At 69.5% G+C, this 16,283-nt stretch overlaps 1 protein-coding gene across 2 annotated transcripts; it reads left to right on the forward strand.

The window, feature by feature from the left end:
• ATG9A (autophagy related 9A) lies at positions 1-15,925 on the forward strand. 2 transcript variants are annotated; one of them, XM_075932907.2, is made up of 14 exons: positions 1-137; positions 392-435; positions 959-1,023; positions 1,322-1,483; positions 1,865-2,006; positions 4,297-5,045; positions 5,703-5,856; positions 6,225-6,404; positions 6,650-6,895; positions 7,117-7,334; positions 9,325-9,442; positions 9,718-9,940; positions 10,334-10,476; positions 14,269-15,925. In XM_075932907.2, exons 1-14 carry the CDS (start codon positions 35-37, stop codon positions 14,272-14,274), a joined length of 2,553 nt encoding a protein of 850 aa, XP_075789022.1. In that variant the 5' UTR covers positions 1-34; the 3' UTR covers positions 14,275-15,925. The 2 variants fall into 2 exon arrangements, with proteins under 2 accessions (XP_075789022.1, XP_075789021.1); XM_075932906.2 differs by lacking the exons at positions 1-137; positions 392-435 and having other exon boundaries at positions 726-1,023.
• Positions 15,926-16,283: the final 358 nt, after the last annotated feature.

Below are 16,283 nucleotides of genomic sequence, written 5' to 3' on the forward strand. Positions count from 1 at the left end.
GGCCCCGGCGCTCCACGCCCCCCCGGCTGGCGACATGGCGCACTTCGACACCGAGTACCAGCGGCTGGAGGCCTCCTACAGCGACTCGCCGCCGGGGGAGGAGGACCTGCTGGTGCACGTCCCCGAGGGCAGTAAATGTGAGCGGGGGCTGGTGGGGCTGGGTGGGGGCAGGCATGTGCGAGGGGCAGGAATCGCTCAGTTCCTTGGCGGGCAGGGATCCGCTCCGGCCCACGGCCGCCAGCCTGGGGGGATTGCGTAGACCCGGCCCCCTCGCTGCCCTCCGTTGTGTCACAAGAACAACTAGCCCGCAGTGAGCGCCCACCCCTCCCTCCCGGGGGCAGGCTGCAGCGTGATGGGCCATCACCCCCTTTCCCTTCTCTCTGCCCTGCAGCTCCCTGGCATCACATAGAGAACCTGGACCTCTTCTTCTCTCGCATATCCTTGCTGCACGGGGGGTGGTCAGAGCAGCATCAGCTTGGCCCGCAGTCTGTCTAGGCAGGTCAGCGTGGGAACAGCTGGCGCAAGTCCCATCTCCTTGGCGGCTGCATTGCTCCCGGCCCGGAGGCCTCCAGACGAGCCAAGCAGCCGAGGTTCCCCTTCCTGAGGAGAAGGGCGGAGAGGAGCTGTGGGGGGCGGGGGGATGGGGCAGAAGTGACTTTCTCCACCGTTGATGGGCCGCCCGGACCTCCTATGTCAGTACGACGTTGGGCTCGGGATCCGTCTTTTCCTAGCTCCGTGCTGCCGAGGTCCTACCCTACTGGCTATGGGGTGTCCCCGGGGGGGGCGGGACTTTGGGTTCCTGGGGCAGGCTAACCTGGCCTTCAGCCTGGGCTGGGCACGGAGGCCAGGCCTGCCTCGCCCTGCAGCCATCCGACCTGACTGGTGGCCAGTGAGAGGATCGGGATGGGAGGGGGTCTGGGCCCGTCTCCTGGCTGTTCTCCTTGACTGCGCTGCCCACGTCTATAACCTGCATCAGAAGAACGGCTTCACCTGCATGCTGATTGGCGAGATCTTTGAGCTCATGTACGTCTCGGGGGCTGGGCGGGGGCAGGCTTCCTCTGGGCTCTTGCTGCAGTTGGGGTGAAGGGCTGGTTTCTTTGAGCCCCAGCATTTCCACTCACCCAGAGTTGGGATCAGGGCCCTCCCCTTTCAGTCAGGGCCTGTCTCCCTCTCCCGCTTTGGTGGCCACCTCCATCCCCAGGAATTGGTCCCCTGCTCCCCAAATCTGCTGATGTCATGCCAGGGGCATTGGGACCTGGGGCCTATTGGTGTGTTGGGGGCAGGAGGAGCGTTCCCCTCACGGCCGCTGCCTCGCCCACAGGCAGTTCATTTTCGTGGTGGCCTTCACCACCTTCCTTGTCAGCTGCGTCGACTACGACATCCTGTTTGCCAACAAGATGGTGAATCACAGCCAGCACTCCAGCGAGCCCGTCAAGGTGACGCTGCCAGACGCCTTCCTGCCTCCCAGCGTCTGCAGCGCAAGGTAAGGGCAGCAGCCACGCCTCCGCCTCCAGCCCTGGCAGCCTGTCACCCTTCCAGGCCAGGTTCGGAGCCAGAGATCCCAGGCCTCTCCCGGAAAGAGGTCGATGGAGTGGTGGATTCTCTCCCCCGTGTAGTCCACAGCCCTTGCTCTCAGAGGCTGCAAGTCCCTGGTTTGGCTTGACCTGTGTGGCCGGGCTGCCTTGTGTTCTGGGTCATGTGTTCCTGTGAGTTGTGCGTGCTGGCGGCATTCTGTGCATGGTTACGTGGCTGGTGTATCCACCCCAGAGGTGGGTGTGTGCACTGAGTACCGCTCGGGCTCCCGCGGGATACGGCTGCATGGTGGGCTTGCCGAGCTGCAGGTGTCGTCTCTTCTCCCTCGCAGAATCCAGCAGAACGGCTTCCTCATCTCCATCCTGGTCATAGCCAGCGTGTTCTGGGTCCATCGACTCATCAAATTTATCTACAACATCTGCTGCTACTGGGAGATTCATTCCTTCTACATCAACGCCCTCAAGATCCCCATGGTGAGCGGCTGAGCCCTAGGAGAGGAGGTTCACCCCACCCCTCGCCCGAGCCTCATTTCTCCGTCTGGGGCCCCGCCCACTGCCCGGACAGGTTCTGGTCAGAGGTGATGCAATCACGTGGCTTCCTTTCAGCTTGTTTTCGGCAAACGCCCGCGTGGGGGGTGTCGGGTCTTGCGGCGCAGCTCTCCAGCCAGTGCTGAGCTTTTGGACCGGCTCGGCCCCGCCCTGCCGTGCCAGAGCCTCGCCCGCGCCAAGCTGCCTTGTCCAGCTTTCCCAGGCAGGGTGTAACCAGGGAATCACTGAGAGGCTCAGTTCAGGGCAAAGTGTTCATGGACAGAGTTACTTACAGCCCAGCACTGGCTTCCCCCGCTCTAAGGCACCAAACCACTGCTGCTCACCACACTGGTTAACCAGAAACCGCACAGGCAATGGCCTGCGACGCTCCAGTTCTCCTGTGCCCACCCAGCCCCGCTCCTTACACAGGGGAGAGGTTCTAACCCCTCCCCCACCTCCCCTCAGACACCCAGTGCTCCCTGTGCCCCCCCAGCCCCACCTCACATAGGGGAGAGGTTCTAACCCATCCCCCCACCTCCCCTCAGACACCCCAGTGCTCCCTGTGCCCCCCCAACCCCTCCTTACACAGGGGAGAGGTGATAACCCATCCCCCACCTCCCCTCAGACACCCCAGTGCTCCCTGTGCCCCCCCAACCCCCCCTTACACAGGGGAGAGGTTATAACCCATCCCCCACCTCCCCTCAGACACCCCAGTGCTCCCTGTGCCCCCCAGCCCCATCTTACACAGGGGAGAGGTTCTAACCCAACCCCCACCTCCCCTCGCACACCCCAGTGATCCCTGTGCCCCCCAGCCCCCCTTACACAGGGAGGAGGTGACGACCCACCCCCCTACCTCCCAACAGGTTCTCCCAATCCCAGGGCGATTTATGCCTCAGATCTCACCCCAAGAGCTCTCTGGTCCCGTCCTTTAGCATCTACGATCTCAAGGCTTATTAATGAGAAAAGGGGGCTTTAGAATTGGTGACAGGAATCGGAACTCCCCCCCCCCCCCCCCAATTGCAGGGGTCTTGGTGCCGGCGGGCGGCCGAGATGGACGATCTGCCGGCCTAGGTCACGTCTCTGGAGCGTGGCACGATGGGCCCTCGTCCTTTCCGGCTGCCACGGCTCACGGGTCCTGGCCACCCACCGGCACCAGGACCCCTGCAATGGGGGCGTCTCATCCCTCGTCCTTCCGGCTCCGCTTCCTGGCAGGGACCCGGCGGTGCGGAGCTGGATTGAGGGCCTGTGGCGGGGCTGCCAGGCCCCCGGATCCCCCGGCCATGGGGCTGTCACTGTGGGTCCCAGGGTGGAGCGTGTCCGTGGCCGGCCCCTGCCCAGGGCTCGGGCCTCCCTAGGCCACCGCGGCGCTGCCCCCCAGACGGAGGGTCTGCAGGAAGGTCCGTTCAGTGCGGCTGGCGCCCCCCAGCTCCACTGCCTCTTGCTGGGTGGGCCCGGCAGCCGGACCAGCCCTCCCCACTCGCTGGCTGCTGCTCTGCTTCCTCACTTCCCGTACAACCATGACACCTGCGTGTGAGTAGCATCAACAGTGACTCATCAGCGTTCCCCAGACACCTCCCTTGGCGTGAGATTTCAGGTGAACATAGAGCAGGGGTCATGTTCGGATTACCGGCCCGTCTCCCCCAGGACAAGGCCGGAATCCCCATTGACGGGTAGGGAAACTGAGGCACCGTGGGGTTCGGCGCCGCGGGGGAGGGGGGCTGCTTCCCCGGCTCTGCCAGACTCCAAGGCGCAGCCCAGGGTCTGTCTCGGAGAGAGGGTTGACAAGCCGAGTAACGTTGATCTGTGCGCGCCCATGAGCCTGCGGCACAGGGCAAGGCCTGGGACTCGGAGCGCCTGGGCTCTCCCCGCAGGCTGCCATGGGCGCTGGGCACGGCCTGTGTGGGAGGGGGAAGCTGTGCCCGGTGGGCAAGGGCTGGCGCTCTCCGGGCAGGGAGACGGGTGTGCCAGCCTTCGCCTGCCTGTGGCAACCACGCACGTTCTCTAGCTCTCCTGCCAGCCCGGCCGGGGTGCATGAGGCCCCCTCCCTGCCCAGGGCGGCACCCGGCAGGTGCAATCTGAGCAGGGTGCAGCACTGGCGTGAAGCCTAACTCCCAGCATGGCCCTGGCTGCCGGTGGGAGCAGTGCATGCTGGGACCTGTAGTTTCTGCTGGCTGCTTTGCAGTGCACCCGCTGCTGGTCTCCCCCAGGTTGTAACGCTGCCCCCTCCCCCTGCCAGTCCAACCTGCCCTACTACAGCTGGCAGGAGGTGCAGGCTCGCATCGTGCAGATCCAGAAGGAGCATCAGATCTGCATCCACAAGAAGGAGCTGACGGAGCTGGACATCTACCACCGCATCCTGCGCTTCAAGAACTACATGGTGGCCATGGTGAACAAGTCGCTGCTGCCCATCCGCTTCCGCCTGCCCGGCCTGGGCGACACCGTCTTCTACACCCGCGGCCTCAAGTACAACTTCGAGCTCATCTTCTTCTGGGGGCCCGGCTCGCTCTTCGAGAACGAGTGGAGCCTCAAGGCCGAGTACAAGCGCGGCGGCAACCGCCTGGAGCTGGCCGACAAGCTGAGCGCCCGCATCCTCTGGATCGGCGTGGCCAACTTCCTGCTCTGCCCGCTCATCCTCATCTGGCAGATCCTCTACGCCTTCTTCAGCTACACCGAGATCCTCAAGCGGGAGCCGGGCAGCCTGGGCGCCCGCTGCTGGTCGCTCTACGGCCGCTGCTACCTGCGCCACTTCAACGAGCTGGACCACGAGCTGCACTCGCGCCTCAGCAAGGGCTACAAGCCGGCCTCCAAGTACATGAACTGCTTCATCTCCCCCCTGCTCACCATCGTGGCCAAGAACGTGGCCTTCTTCGCCGGCTCCATCCTGGCCGTGCTCATCGCCCTCACCATCTACGACGAGGACGTGCTGGCCGTGGAGCACGTCCTCACCACCGTCACCCTGCTGGGCGTGGGCGTCACCGTCTGCCGGTGAGCTGGGCTGCCCGCCCGGGGCTCTGCTCCCTGACCCCGGCGGCGGCCGGCCTGGGCCTCGAGTGCCCGGGGCTCTGCTGACCCAGTGTGTCCGGCTGCAGTCAAGGCCATTGGCAGAAATCTTGGGGAGGGGGCAGGGAAGAGCCTGGGGCCAAAGTGTGTGGGGTGGAGGCAGGGGTGGGTGCGTGTCAGGACCGAGGGGCGCTGGCAAAGTGGGGGAGCCAGGAACTGGGATTGCAGGGGGCTGTGGGTCAGGACTCAGGGGCACTGGCAGGACAGGGGAGGGCTGGGATGGAGTAGCAGGGTGGGGGGGGCTGTGGGTGGGGAGTGAAGGGCATAGGAGGGCGGGGGAGAAGTGGGATGGGGCGGGGGGCTGTGGGCGGGGGAGAAGCTGGGAAGGGGCGGCGGGGGGGGCTGTGGACGGGGGAGAAGCTGGGATGGGGCGGGGGGGCTGTGGACGGGGGAGAAGCTGGGATGGGGTATTGGGGGGGGCTGTGGACGGGGGAGAAGCTGGGATCGGGGGGGAGAAGCTCTCCTGCCCCCTCCCTAGGTGCGATTCCCCTCCCGCGGCGCGATTCCCCTCCCGCGGCGCGAGGCTCCGAGCCAGGCTCTCTGGGAAGCGCCGTCTCTCCTGCCCTCGTCCTGCCCCTGCAGGTCCTTTATCCCCGACCAGCACCTGGTGTTCTGCCCCGAGCAGCTGCTGCGGGTGATCCTGGCGCACGTGCACTACATGCCCGACCACTGGCAGGCCAACGCCCACCGCTACGAGACCCGGGACGAGTTTGCTCAGCTCTTCCAGTACAAAGCGGTGAGCCCGGGGCCAGGTTGGCGGCTCCGTGGGGCTGGGGCTGGGGCTCCATGGGGCCAGGCTGGCGGCTCCGTGGGGCTGGGGCTGGGGCTGGGGCTGGGGCCAGGCTGGCGGCTCCGTGGGGCCCTGTCTGGGCACAGGATGGCCAGAGATGCATGTGGAGGGGAGGGGCGGGGCGGGGGAAGGCCCGGGCCTCGCTCTGCAGCTCTGCGTGGCTCCCCAGAGAGGGGAGGTGGGTGGCTGGTGAGTGGGGTGTTACTGCCGTGGGGCTGCGGTTCCCTCCGGTCTCCAGGATCGTGCCCTGGGCTCTGCTGCGGGGCAGCCTGTGGCCCCCTCGGCCGGCTGAGCCCCCGCCTCTCCCTTCCCAGGTGTTCATCCTGGAGGAGCTGCTGAGCCCCATCGTGACCCCTCTGATCCTCATCTTCTGCCTGCGGCCCAAGTCCCTGGAGATCATCGACTTCTTCCGCAACTTCACCGTGGAGGTGGTGGGCGCGGGCGACACCTGCTCCTTCGCCCAGATGGACGTGCGCCAGCATGGCCACCCGGCGGTAGGGCGCGCCCCTCCCCTCCCCTCCCCTCCGGGCCTGTCGCGTGCATCGCGCCCGGCCGGCTGCAGCCCCGCACGCTGGGCCCTGGGGTCCCGGCCCCTCCGTGGCCGCTGGGCTCTGGCCCGCCTCTCCTCCGGCCAGCAGGGTCCCCACTGCGGGGCTGGGCTTGGTGCAGCCTGGCCCGGGGGTGCTTCCGAGGGAGGCTGGGGCCTGCCCCCACCTCTCCTCACCTGTGTGCTTTGCAGTGGCTGTCGGCGGGGAAGACGGAGGCCTCCATCTACCAGCAGGCCGAGGACGGCAAGACGGAGCTGTCCCTCATGCACTTCGCCATCACCAACCCCAAGTGGCAGCCGCCCCGCGAGAGCACGGCCTTCATCGGCTTCCTCAAGGAGCGCGTGCTGCGGGAGAGCAGCGTGGCCCTGGCCCAGCAGGCCGCACTGCCCGAGAACGCCCTCTTCACCTCCATCCAGTCCCTGCAGTCGGAGTCCGAGGTGCCCGGCGGGGGTCCGGCAGGGTCTGCGCTCGGCACGGCCCGGGGCAGCGCGTCTGCTGGGGCTGAGCTGGGCTTGTCTCGGAGGGCGGTGGGCTGGCCCGGGGCAGGCGGGGCCACTCCAAGGGGGTGCAGGGCGGGAGGGCTGCAGGGTCTGGCTTCCCCCCAGGGGCTCCTGTAGCTCTGCCAGGCCTGTGACTCCCCCCTCCCCTTCCCCTGCAGCCTCACAGCCTGATTGCCAACGTGATCGCCGGCTCCTCGGCGCTGGGCCTCGCGAGCCACGAGCTGCAGGGCTCCCGCCAGCTCTCCGGGGTGGCCTCCGCCCTGCGCTCCTTCTCCCCGCACCAGTCTGCCCAGCAGCCTCACAGCAGCTTCCCAGCGGCAGGGCCCCACGCGGACGGGGCGCTGCCCCGGGCCCCCAGCACCATGACGGCGTCTGGGTAAGAGCCCCTGCGCTTGGCAGCTGCTGAACGGTCAGCCCCCTTCCCGGGGATCGGGGAGTGCGGAGCCCAGGCAGCCCCGTGCGTACCCCACGCCACCCTGGGCCAGAGGGGCGGCTCCCCTTGGCCGGCCCCACGCCGCCCTGGGCCAGAGGGGCGGCTCCCCTTGGCCGGCCCCGCGCCGCCCTGGGCCAGAGGGGCGGCTCCCCTTGGCCGGCCCCGCGCCACCCTGGGCCAGAGGGGCTGCTCCCCTTGGCCTGCCCCGCGCCGCCCTGGGCCAGAGGGGCGGCTCCCCTTGGCCGGCCCCGCGCCGCCCTGGGCCAGAGGGGCGGCTCCCCTTGGCCGGCCCCGCGCCGCCCTGGGCCAGAGGGGCTGCTCCCCTTGGCCGGCCCCGCGCCGCCCTGGGCCAGAGGGGCTGCTCCCCTTGGCCGGCCCCGCGCCGCCCTGGGCCAGAGGGGCTGCTCCCCTTGGCCGGCCCCGCGCCGCCCTGGGCCAGAGGGGCTGCTCCCCTTGGCCGGCCCCGCGCCACCCTGGGCCAGAGGGGCGGCTCCCCTTGGCCGGCCCCGCGCCGCCCTGGGCCAGAGGGGCGGCTCCCCTTGGCCGGCCCCGCGCCGCCCTGGGCCAGAGGGGCTGCTCCCCTTGGCGGGCCCCGCGCCGCCCTGGGCCAGAGGGGCTGCTCCCCTTGGCCGGCCCCGCGCCACCCTGGGCCAGAGGGGCTGCTCCCCTTGGCCTCCCCGCGCCGCCCTGGGCCAGAGGGGCGGCTCCCCTTGGCCGGCCCCGCGCCGCCCTGGGCCAGAGGGGCTGCTCCCCTTGGCCGGCCCCGCGCCGCCCTGGGCCAGAGGGGCGGCTCCCCTTGGCCGGCCCCGCGCCGCCCTGGGCCAGAGGGGCGGCTCCCCTTGGCCGGCCCCGCGCCGCCCTGGGCCAGAGGGGCGGCTCCCCTTGGCCGGCCCCGCGCCGCCCTGGGCCAGAGGGGCTGCTCCCCTTGGCCGGCCCCGCGCCGCCCTGGGCCAGAGGGGCGGCTCCCCTTGGCCGGCCCCGCGCCGCCCTGGGCCAGAGGGGCTGCTCCCCTTGGCCGGCCCCGCGCCGCCCTGGGCCAGAGGGGCGGCTCCCCTTGGCCGGCCCCGCGCCGCCCTGGGCCAGAGGGGCTGCTCCCCTTGGCCGGCCCCGCGCCGCCCTGGGCCAGAGGGGCTGCTCCCCTTGGCCTGCCCCGCGCCGCCCTGGGCCAGAGGGGCTGCTCCCCTTGGCCGGCCCCGCGCTGCCCTGGGCCAGAGGGGCTGCTCCCCTTGGCCGGCCCCGCGCCGCCCTGGGCCAGAGGGGCGGCTCCCCTTGGCCGGCCCCGCGCCGCCCTGGGCCAGAGGGGCTGCTCCCCTTGGCCGGCCCCGCGCCGCCCTGGGCCAGAGGGGCGGCTCCCCTTGGCCGGCCCCGCGCCGCCCTGGGCCAGAGGGGCTGCTCCCCTTGGCCGGCCCCGCGCCGCCCTGGGCCAGAGGGGCGGCTCCCCTTGGCCGGCCCCGCGCCGCCCTGGGCCAGAGGGGCGGCTCCCCTTGGCCGGCCCCCCTGCCCCGCGCCACCCTGGGCCAGAGGGGCGGCTCCCCTTGGCCGGCCCCGCGCCACCCTGGGCCAGAGGGGCGGCCCCCCTTGGCCGGCCCCGCGCCGCCCTGGGCCAGAGGGGCGGCTCCCCTTGGCCGGCCCCGCGCCGCGCCCCTCCGGCTGGCAGCCCTGCTGTCCGTTCTCGCCCACAGGCGCGGGGCGGGGCTGCCCTTCCTGCCCAGAGCAGTGTACCCCGTGTCCTGACCCCTGTGGGGGGCAGTGGCTGGCAGTCCCTTGGGGCCATGCTCGGGTGGATCCCATTGGGCCTGGCAGGGGCTGCACGTATCTAGGGTGCAGAGGGGCCCTTCCTACAGCCCAGCTGGGCCCCAGACCCCTGCCCCCTGGGCTGGAGAAGGGCCGGGCAGCAGATCCCCTCCCCCAACCCGTGTCCCCCCCCCCGCAGCACAGACGCCAGGACGGCCAGCTCGGGCAGCAGCGCCTGGGAGGGCCAGTTGCAGAGCCTGATCCTGTCGGAATACGCCTCCACCGAGATGAGCCTGCACGCGCTCTACATGCACGAGGTGAGGCTCGCTGGGGCTCGGAGCACTGGGGGGCAGCCGGCCTGGCCCGGGGCCTGTGCTTGGCCTTGCCCTGCAGCGCGCCCGGGGCTCCCGCCCCCTGCCCAGAGCCGGCCTGCGTTGGCAGCGCGGGGGAGGAGCCAGAAGCTCTGTGGGTGCGAGTCAGGGCCCCGGGCCTGAGCCACTTGCCTGGGCCCTGGGGGTGTGTGTCGGGGGGGGGGGGGGGGCCTGGCTCTGCCCCCCGCTGGTCTGACCCGCCCGGTCTCTTGGCTGCGCAGCTGCACAAGCAGCACACCCAGGCGGAGCCCGAGCGGCACGTGTGGCACCGGCGCGAGAGCGACGAGAGCGGGGAGAGCGCCCCCGAGGAGCCGGACGCCCAGAAGGGCACCCCCGCCGCCATCCCCCGCTCCGCCAGCTACCCCTTCTCCTCCCCGCGCCCGCCCGCCGAGGAGTCGGCCGCCCTGCCCACCGGCTTCCAGCGCCGCTATGGTGGCATCACAGGTACCGGCTGGGCTCTCCGGGGGTCCGGGGCCAGGCCCCCTGCCCGCTGGGCACTCGGGCGGCACGGGGAGCCGTTCCAGGGCTCCCACCACAAGGTTGGCGTTTCCGGGTGGGGGCACATTGGGCGCGGGGTGGGAAAGCTGAGCGGGAGCGCTGGTCGCGGGTGATGGTTCAAAGCCCGGGGGCTGCCAGGAGTCAGACGGGCCGGGGCGCGGTCTCACCTGTGGGAGGCCCCGGGGCCCTAGGGGGTGTGACGCTCCCACTCCCCCTGCGCCGAAGCAGCTTCGTAGGCTCCTCCCCTTGCTCGGGGGGATGGAGAGGGGGTCTCCAGCCCCGAGTGGTGCCCTGCTGGGAGCTGGCCCCAGAGCGCTGACTGCTCTGCCCGTGCCACAGATCCGGGCACAGTGCCCCGAGCCCCGTCACACTTCTCTCGCCTGCCGCTCGGGGGCTGGGCCGAGGACGGGCTGGCAGCGCGACACCCGGAGCCCGTGCCAGAGGAGAGCTCGGAGGATGAGCTTCCACCTCAGCTACACAAGGTACGGCTCGGGCCGAGCAGGCGGGATTAGGCCCATGGGGCTGCTGCAGTTTGGAAAAGAGATGCCCAAGGGGGGGTCTGATAGAGCTGTAAGATCCTGGCCGGGGTGAAGATAGCGAATCGGGGAGTGGCGTGTATCCCTTCCCCTAACCTGAGAACCAGGGACACTAGCAGGGTGCAGGGTTAAAACAAACAAAGGAAGTATTTCTTCACATGGCACTCCGTTAATCCCTGGAACTCCTTGCCGGGGGATGTTATGAAGATCAAATTGTACAAAACCAAACACCACGGCCTCAGATCCCACCACTCACTCCATCCCACCTCCCCCCAAGCTGGGGCAGAAGATTGGGGGCAGGGAGGGGGTGAGGGCTCCAGCTGGGAGTGCAGGCTCTGGGGTGGAGCCAGGACTGAGGGGTTGGAGTGCAGGAGGGGGCTCTGGGCTGGGGCAGGGGCTTGGGGTGCAGGAAGGGAGCTCTGAGGTGGGGCTGGGAATGAGGACTTGGGGGCTGGGGCACCGTGGAGTGGGGGTGTCAATGCCATTACTTCCTTAATCGACTAGGCGGCAGATTTTCTGCCGACTGTCCCATCAGTCGACAAGGGTCGGCAGTTGCGGTGCTCAGTCTGGTCGCGCCGATTCACGCGACACCCCCCCCCCGCCACTCTGCATGGTGACGCCACAAAGGCGCTAGCACGGCCCCTCCTCTCGGGTCTCCATTCATCAGCCTGCGCCGCGGAGCCGGGGCCGGGCTAGCGCCTTGGCGGGCTTCCCTGGGCCTTGCCATGCGGGGGGGGGCGCTAGGCAGCCAGCGCCCGCTTATCGGGGAGGTGACTGGACGCGGAGAGGGTGAAATCGGGGCGAAAGGCTCAGAACCAGGGCTCTGGAGCCCTCCCCTGCGCTTGGCACACCCGCCGTCCCCTCTGACGCGCCCGCCAGCGCCACCCTCCCGCGGCAGAGCTTAGCACCCCGCGCTCCTTGCACAGGCGCGGTGAACAGAGTTCAAAATGGCTGCCCTTAAAGAGGCAGGCAACCTTTTTATTTTTGTGTTTATTTGCTCAATAACTTCCCCCCAACCTTCCCCATCTTAAAAAGCTTAAGAAAGTTCTAACCCATCCCCCCACCTCCCCACAGACACCCCAGTGCTCCCTGTGCCCCCCCAAACCCCCCTTACACAGGGGAGAGGTTCTAACCCATCCCCCCACCTCCCCTCAGACACCCCAGTGCTCCCTGTGCCCCCCAGCCCCTCTTACACAGGGGAGAGGTTATAACCCATCCCCCACCTCCCCTCAGACACCCCAGTGCTCCCTGTGCCCCCCCCAGCCCTCCCTTACACAGGGGAGAGGTTCTAACCCATCCCCCACCTCCCCTCAAACACCCCAGTGCTCCCTGAGGCCCCCCCCCAGCCCTCCCTTACACAGGGGAGAGGTTCTAACCCATCCGCCCACCTCCCCTCAAACACCCCAGTGCTCCCTGTGCCCCCCAGCCCCCCTCACACAGGGGAGAGGTTATGAAAACCCATCCCACCCGCTCTGAACAGGGTCCCCTGATCCCACAGTCCCAGGCCGATTGACGCCTCCGCTCTTACCCCAGGAGGCTCGTTGGGCCCGTCCTTTAGCATCTCTCTGAACAGTGTATTCAAAGAAAGGGTTGAGAGTCAAATTGTCAAAGGAATCAGACGCCCCCCCGCCCCAGTTGCAACGTTTGTGGTGGCGGCCTGCAGCTGAGGGGTCAGGCGGCTGTCCTGCACGTCTGTCTTGCATGGCTGCGGATGCCTCCGCTGAGGCTGGGCCGGCTGCAGCCAAGCCACTCCTGAGGCGATGAGCTGGAGTGACGACAGGGAGGATCCCCCGGGCCCTCTGTCCCGAACCCTGTGTCGGGAATCCCCAGGTGAAGCAGTCGGTCCCAGATGGAGTGTCACATGCGTAGGTCCCCCTCCAGGCCGGACTCCGTCCTCAGCCGCCCTGGCCCCCAGCTGGTCTGACTGGTCGCAGCAGAGCCCCTCCAAGGTGGCCTAGCCCCACGTATGGCCCAGGTCAGGGAGGCGCTGCTGCGCGCTTGCCTGGCCGCTGTCGCACGCGACTGGTCCAGCCCCTTGGCACCCAGGAGCAGCGTGTGAACGACACGCCCGGAGCCGCGCTCCTCACTCCGCAGCCAGGCGTGAGCCCGGCGCCCGAGCACTGTAGGCGGAATCAGCAACGCAGCCGCTTTCCGTGGACATCTCGCGTGGCCTCTGTGACGGCGCATCGGGGACCCCCCACCCTGCCCCCCGCCCGCAGCCAGAGGGGACTCTGAGCCGGGCCGTGGAGTAGAAGGTTCATCGTTCTCAGAGACACGGCGCAGCGCGGGCCCCACGGTGCCACTGGAGCCAGGGCAGAGCCTAGTTCTCGGGGGGGTTCCTAGGCCCCTGGACACCCCCGTCTGGACTAGTCTGCTCCCTTCATGCTTCCCCCACCCAGATCCCCAGCAACTGGTACCTCAGCCCCCAGGCGGCCCCGCCCCTCGCTTCGTTCAGGTTCCACCCCCAGCTGGGTGTCAGGTGGCTGGGCCGTGCCTACGTGCCACCCTCAGAGACCATTACCTGCTGGGACCCGCACCCCCCCAGAGTCTCTGCAGGCCAGTCAGGGTCACCCCCAGCACATACGGCAACCAGTGACTGGCCAGCCAGAGGGGACCTGGGCCCCCCGAGCGCACAGAGCACACCCCACTGCCTCACAGCCCCTCGGCCTTCAATGGGGTGCGAACACAGAACCGGGTTGGGAACAATGTTTTGCAAGTTCACATCCAAATCTAGTAACCTCTCCGGGAGGGCAATGGATGAGGGGCTTGGGCACAGAAGGGGGCTCTGAGCTGGGCAGGAAGGGGGTGAGGGCTCCGGCTGGGGGTGCAGGCTCTAGGGTGGAGCCATGAATGTAGGTGTGGGGCTGGGCTGCAGGATCCGTGCAGGCCCTAGACACATGGGCGGCCAGGGAGGTTCCCTGCTCTCCTGGCACCCACAGCTGCTGCCCCTACAGCGCCTATTGGTTGCAGTGTCCGGCCAATGGCGCTAGGACTCAGGGCAGCCCAGGCCGCAGGCCTGCCTTAGCCCCAGCCTTGGTTGCTGCCTGCCAGACTTTCAGAGGCAGCCAGAGCCCCCAGACACCATGGACCCCAGGCCTGTGGGAGGGAGCTGGCCAGACACTGGACACGGGCCAGACCGGGCCGGCTGCGCCAATGGGCACGAATCAGGCAGCAGGAAGGGCGACACACAGACCCCCAGGGGACCGCTGGAGCCTGCCTGGGCACTCCGCAATGGGGCTGAGAGGAGCTGGCCTGCGAAGCGATGGCACTAGCCAGGCAGAGGGAGATGGCCTGGGGTCATTTGCAGACTCCACCCGCGTGGGGCTGAGGAAGGATCTTAGCCGGCTGATGCACTTCAAAGGCATTTTCCTCTGTCTTACTAGTCACATTTCCACATCAGGTGCTCTGCCAGCCACGGCCACCCTGCCTCCATTAGCCTCTTTCTGCTGCTGGTGGGAGCTAGCCCCTGCCTCTGCCACTCGGCTGCACGGGGGCGAGGGGAGGGGAGGCTCCCAGGCACCACAGGACCCCTCGCTGTTCTGAGTCCAAAAAGGAATGAGGCCAGTTCGTGGAGGCCAGGCCGATCCGTGGGCTGCCGGCCCCTGCTCTGAGGCTTGGCTATTGCCAAGGGCTGGGGCGGGCTGGCTCTCCGGCCGCCTGTCGCGTTCGTTGTCTGGGCGGAGGCCTCCCCTGACCCGCCACGGCCGTTCCCGTAACGCCCGGTTCTCTCTCCGGCAGGTGTAGCTCCGGGGGCTGCGGATCCTGTGGGGATTCCAGACGGGAGCAGCCTGGGCAGCATGACCCGGGGGCCCGGCCCCCTCCCCGACCCGCAGAGGCGGGTGGGCGGGCGGAGGTGCCTCGCGCTGGCGTTCATGCCCAAGGGACAGAACCGCCACGCCAGCGCCTTGCGGCGGACACGCCGAGCCTTGTGGGGTGAATGCGTGTGTGAGTACATACGTGTGTCCGTGTGCGCATATGTGTTGTCCTGGCGGAGGGAGCCGGCTGAGAGCTGCACGGAGCGCCGCCGAGCCGGCAGGAGGCCCACGAGCCGCGCCTGGCAGCGGGAAAAGAAGCTGCCGTGGGGTCCCTGAGCAGACTGGCGACGCCTGGTCCCCAGGCCACGTGGAGCTGCCGCCGGGCTCCTGCAGGACAGCAGCGCGTCCGGGCTGGAGATGGTTGGTCCTGAGCGAACTGGGCTCAGCCCCCCCGGCGGCGCCCTGGCCCGGGGCCGTCCTCTGTTGGGGGGCACTGCTCTGACGTGCTCCCCGTGATCCCTTGCTGCTAGCGTCCGTGAATCCTGGAGCCAGAGGGCCGACCCCTCCCGCGTGCCAAAGCCCTGGCCCCTGGAGAAGCACACAGAGCCCCCTCCCAGCCCCCCATGAACACTAACCCCACGGCCCGGAGAGAATCCGGGGCCTAAAGCCGCCTTGCGCCCGCCCCCCGCTGGTTAGCTAGGGACCCGAGCGGCCCCTTGGCGGTGCCCCTCCTGCTGCAGGCGCCCATTGCAGTGCTAAGCAGGCGGCAGGGGCTCGCCTCCCAGCCCCCCTCCACCTGCAGAGCGCCTGCCCCCTTGGGCAGCTCCTGGGCACCCGCCCTTCCCCGCTGCCCCGGGCCTTGGATCTCAGGTGTCTGAGCCTCCCCTGCCCGACCCACGCCCAGCGCTGGGGGCTCTCCCAGGCTGCCACCCCTGCTGCGGGCACTGCCCCGGGGAGCCGGGGGAGGTCACTGCGGTACGTGATCAGCGTGGGCAGCCAGTCACCCCGTGGTCAGGGAGCGGCTTCAGCCAATCGGTGCCCAGCTCGCCTGAGTGACAGCGGCAGCTCGGGGCCGGAGCGAAGCCCGTCTCCCTGCGCACCCCCTGCCATCGGCCGTGGCCCCAGCCCTGCTGCAGGGAGGGGCGAGTGCCCGGCCCCCTCGCCCACCTTCCCACGGCCCAGCTCTGCCCCCGGCTTGCTCGCTGGGCTCCCTGGCATCCTGCAGGCCGGGCAGGGCGCCGACAAGGGGTCCCTTGGACCCCGCCCATCCCCTCGGCCTGGCCGGGGAGCAGCCCCTGCGCTTTACTCGGCCGGTGGTGCTTCGCAGGGGCCGGTGACAAGGGGCCTTTGAACCAGGGCCGGTCTCCAGCAGGCCAAGGCAGGGCTGGGGCCTGGGGCAGACCCAGCTCGGCCCTGCTCACGCACCCTCCCTCGGCCAGGCACGGGTGGGGCCCAGCGGGCACTTTGCACTGGGCCCCTGCTCCTGGGGAGACGGGCGGGGGCAGCCCCTGCCACGCGCTGCTTGTGTCTGTCCCTGTGTGCATGGCAAGCTGCCCCCGCCGCTCTGCGTGTGGCCCTGGCGGGGGTGGGCGCCGCGCTGTACGGCCGCTGAGCCAGTCAATAAAGGGGTGTTTCCTTCACGCCGGCTCTGGGTGTCGGGGGGAGGGGGCAGCCCTGGCGCGGGTGCCTGGAAGCCCTGAGCTGAGCCCTGGCTCCCTGGGCCCACAGCCCCAGAAGTGCCGGGGGGCCGGCTGGAGCCCTCTCTTCCTGAGGCCGTTTGGGGCCCGGCGCCGGGGTCACCAGCGGGAGCTGCGGGGAGGGAGTGAGCCCCAGCCGGCTCCGCTCTCCTGCGTGATGGGGGTCTCCAGCCGCCACAGTGAGTGCAGGGGGGCGCCCCTCTTCCTCTGGGGCTGGGCCCCTGGCAGTGCCATGCGCTGCGTGGGGGAAGCAGGGGCCGGGGCGAGTGCCCCCTTAGGAAGAGCGCTGGGGCTGGCGCTG

The sequence above is a fragment of the Pelodiscus sinensis genome, chromosome 7 (assembly GCF_052426305.1).
Source record: "Pelodiscus sinensis isolate ZL-2025 chromosome 7, ASM5242630v1, whole genome shotgun sequence".
NCBI classification, from domain to species: domain Eukaryota; kingdom Metazoa; phylum Chordata; order Testudines; family Trionychidae; genus Pelodiscus; species Pelodiscus sinensis.

Coding starts and splice junctions, on each gene's coding strand:
- ATG9A (XM_075932906.2), top strand. CDS start 764: ATGGGGTGTCCCCGGGGGGGGCGGGACTTTGGGTTCCTGGGGCAGGCT. Junction 6,405..6,649: donor GCCAGCATGGCCACCCGGCG/GTAGGGCGCGCC, acceptor TGTGCTTTGCAG/TGGCTGTCGGCGGGGAAGAC. Junction 7,335..9,324: donor AGCACCATGACGGCGTCTGG/GTAAGAGCCCCT, acceptor CCCCCCCCGCAG/CACAGACGCCAGGACGGCCA.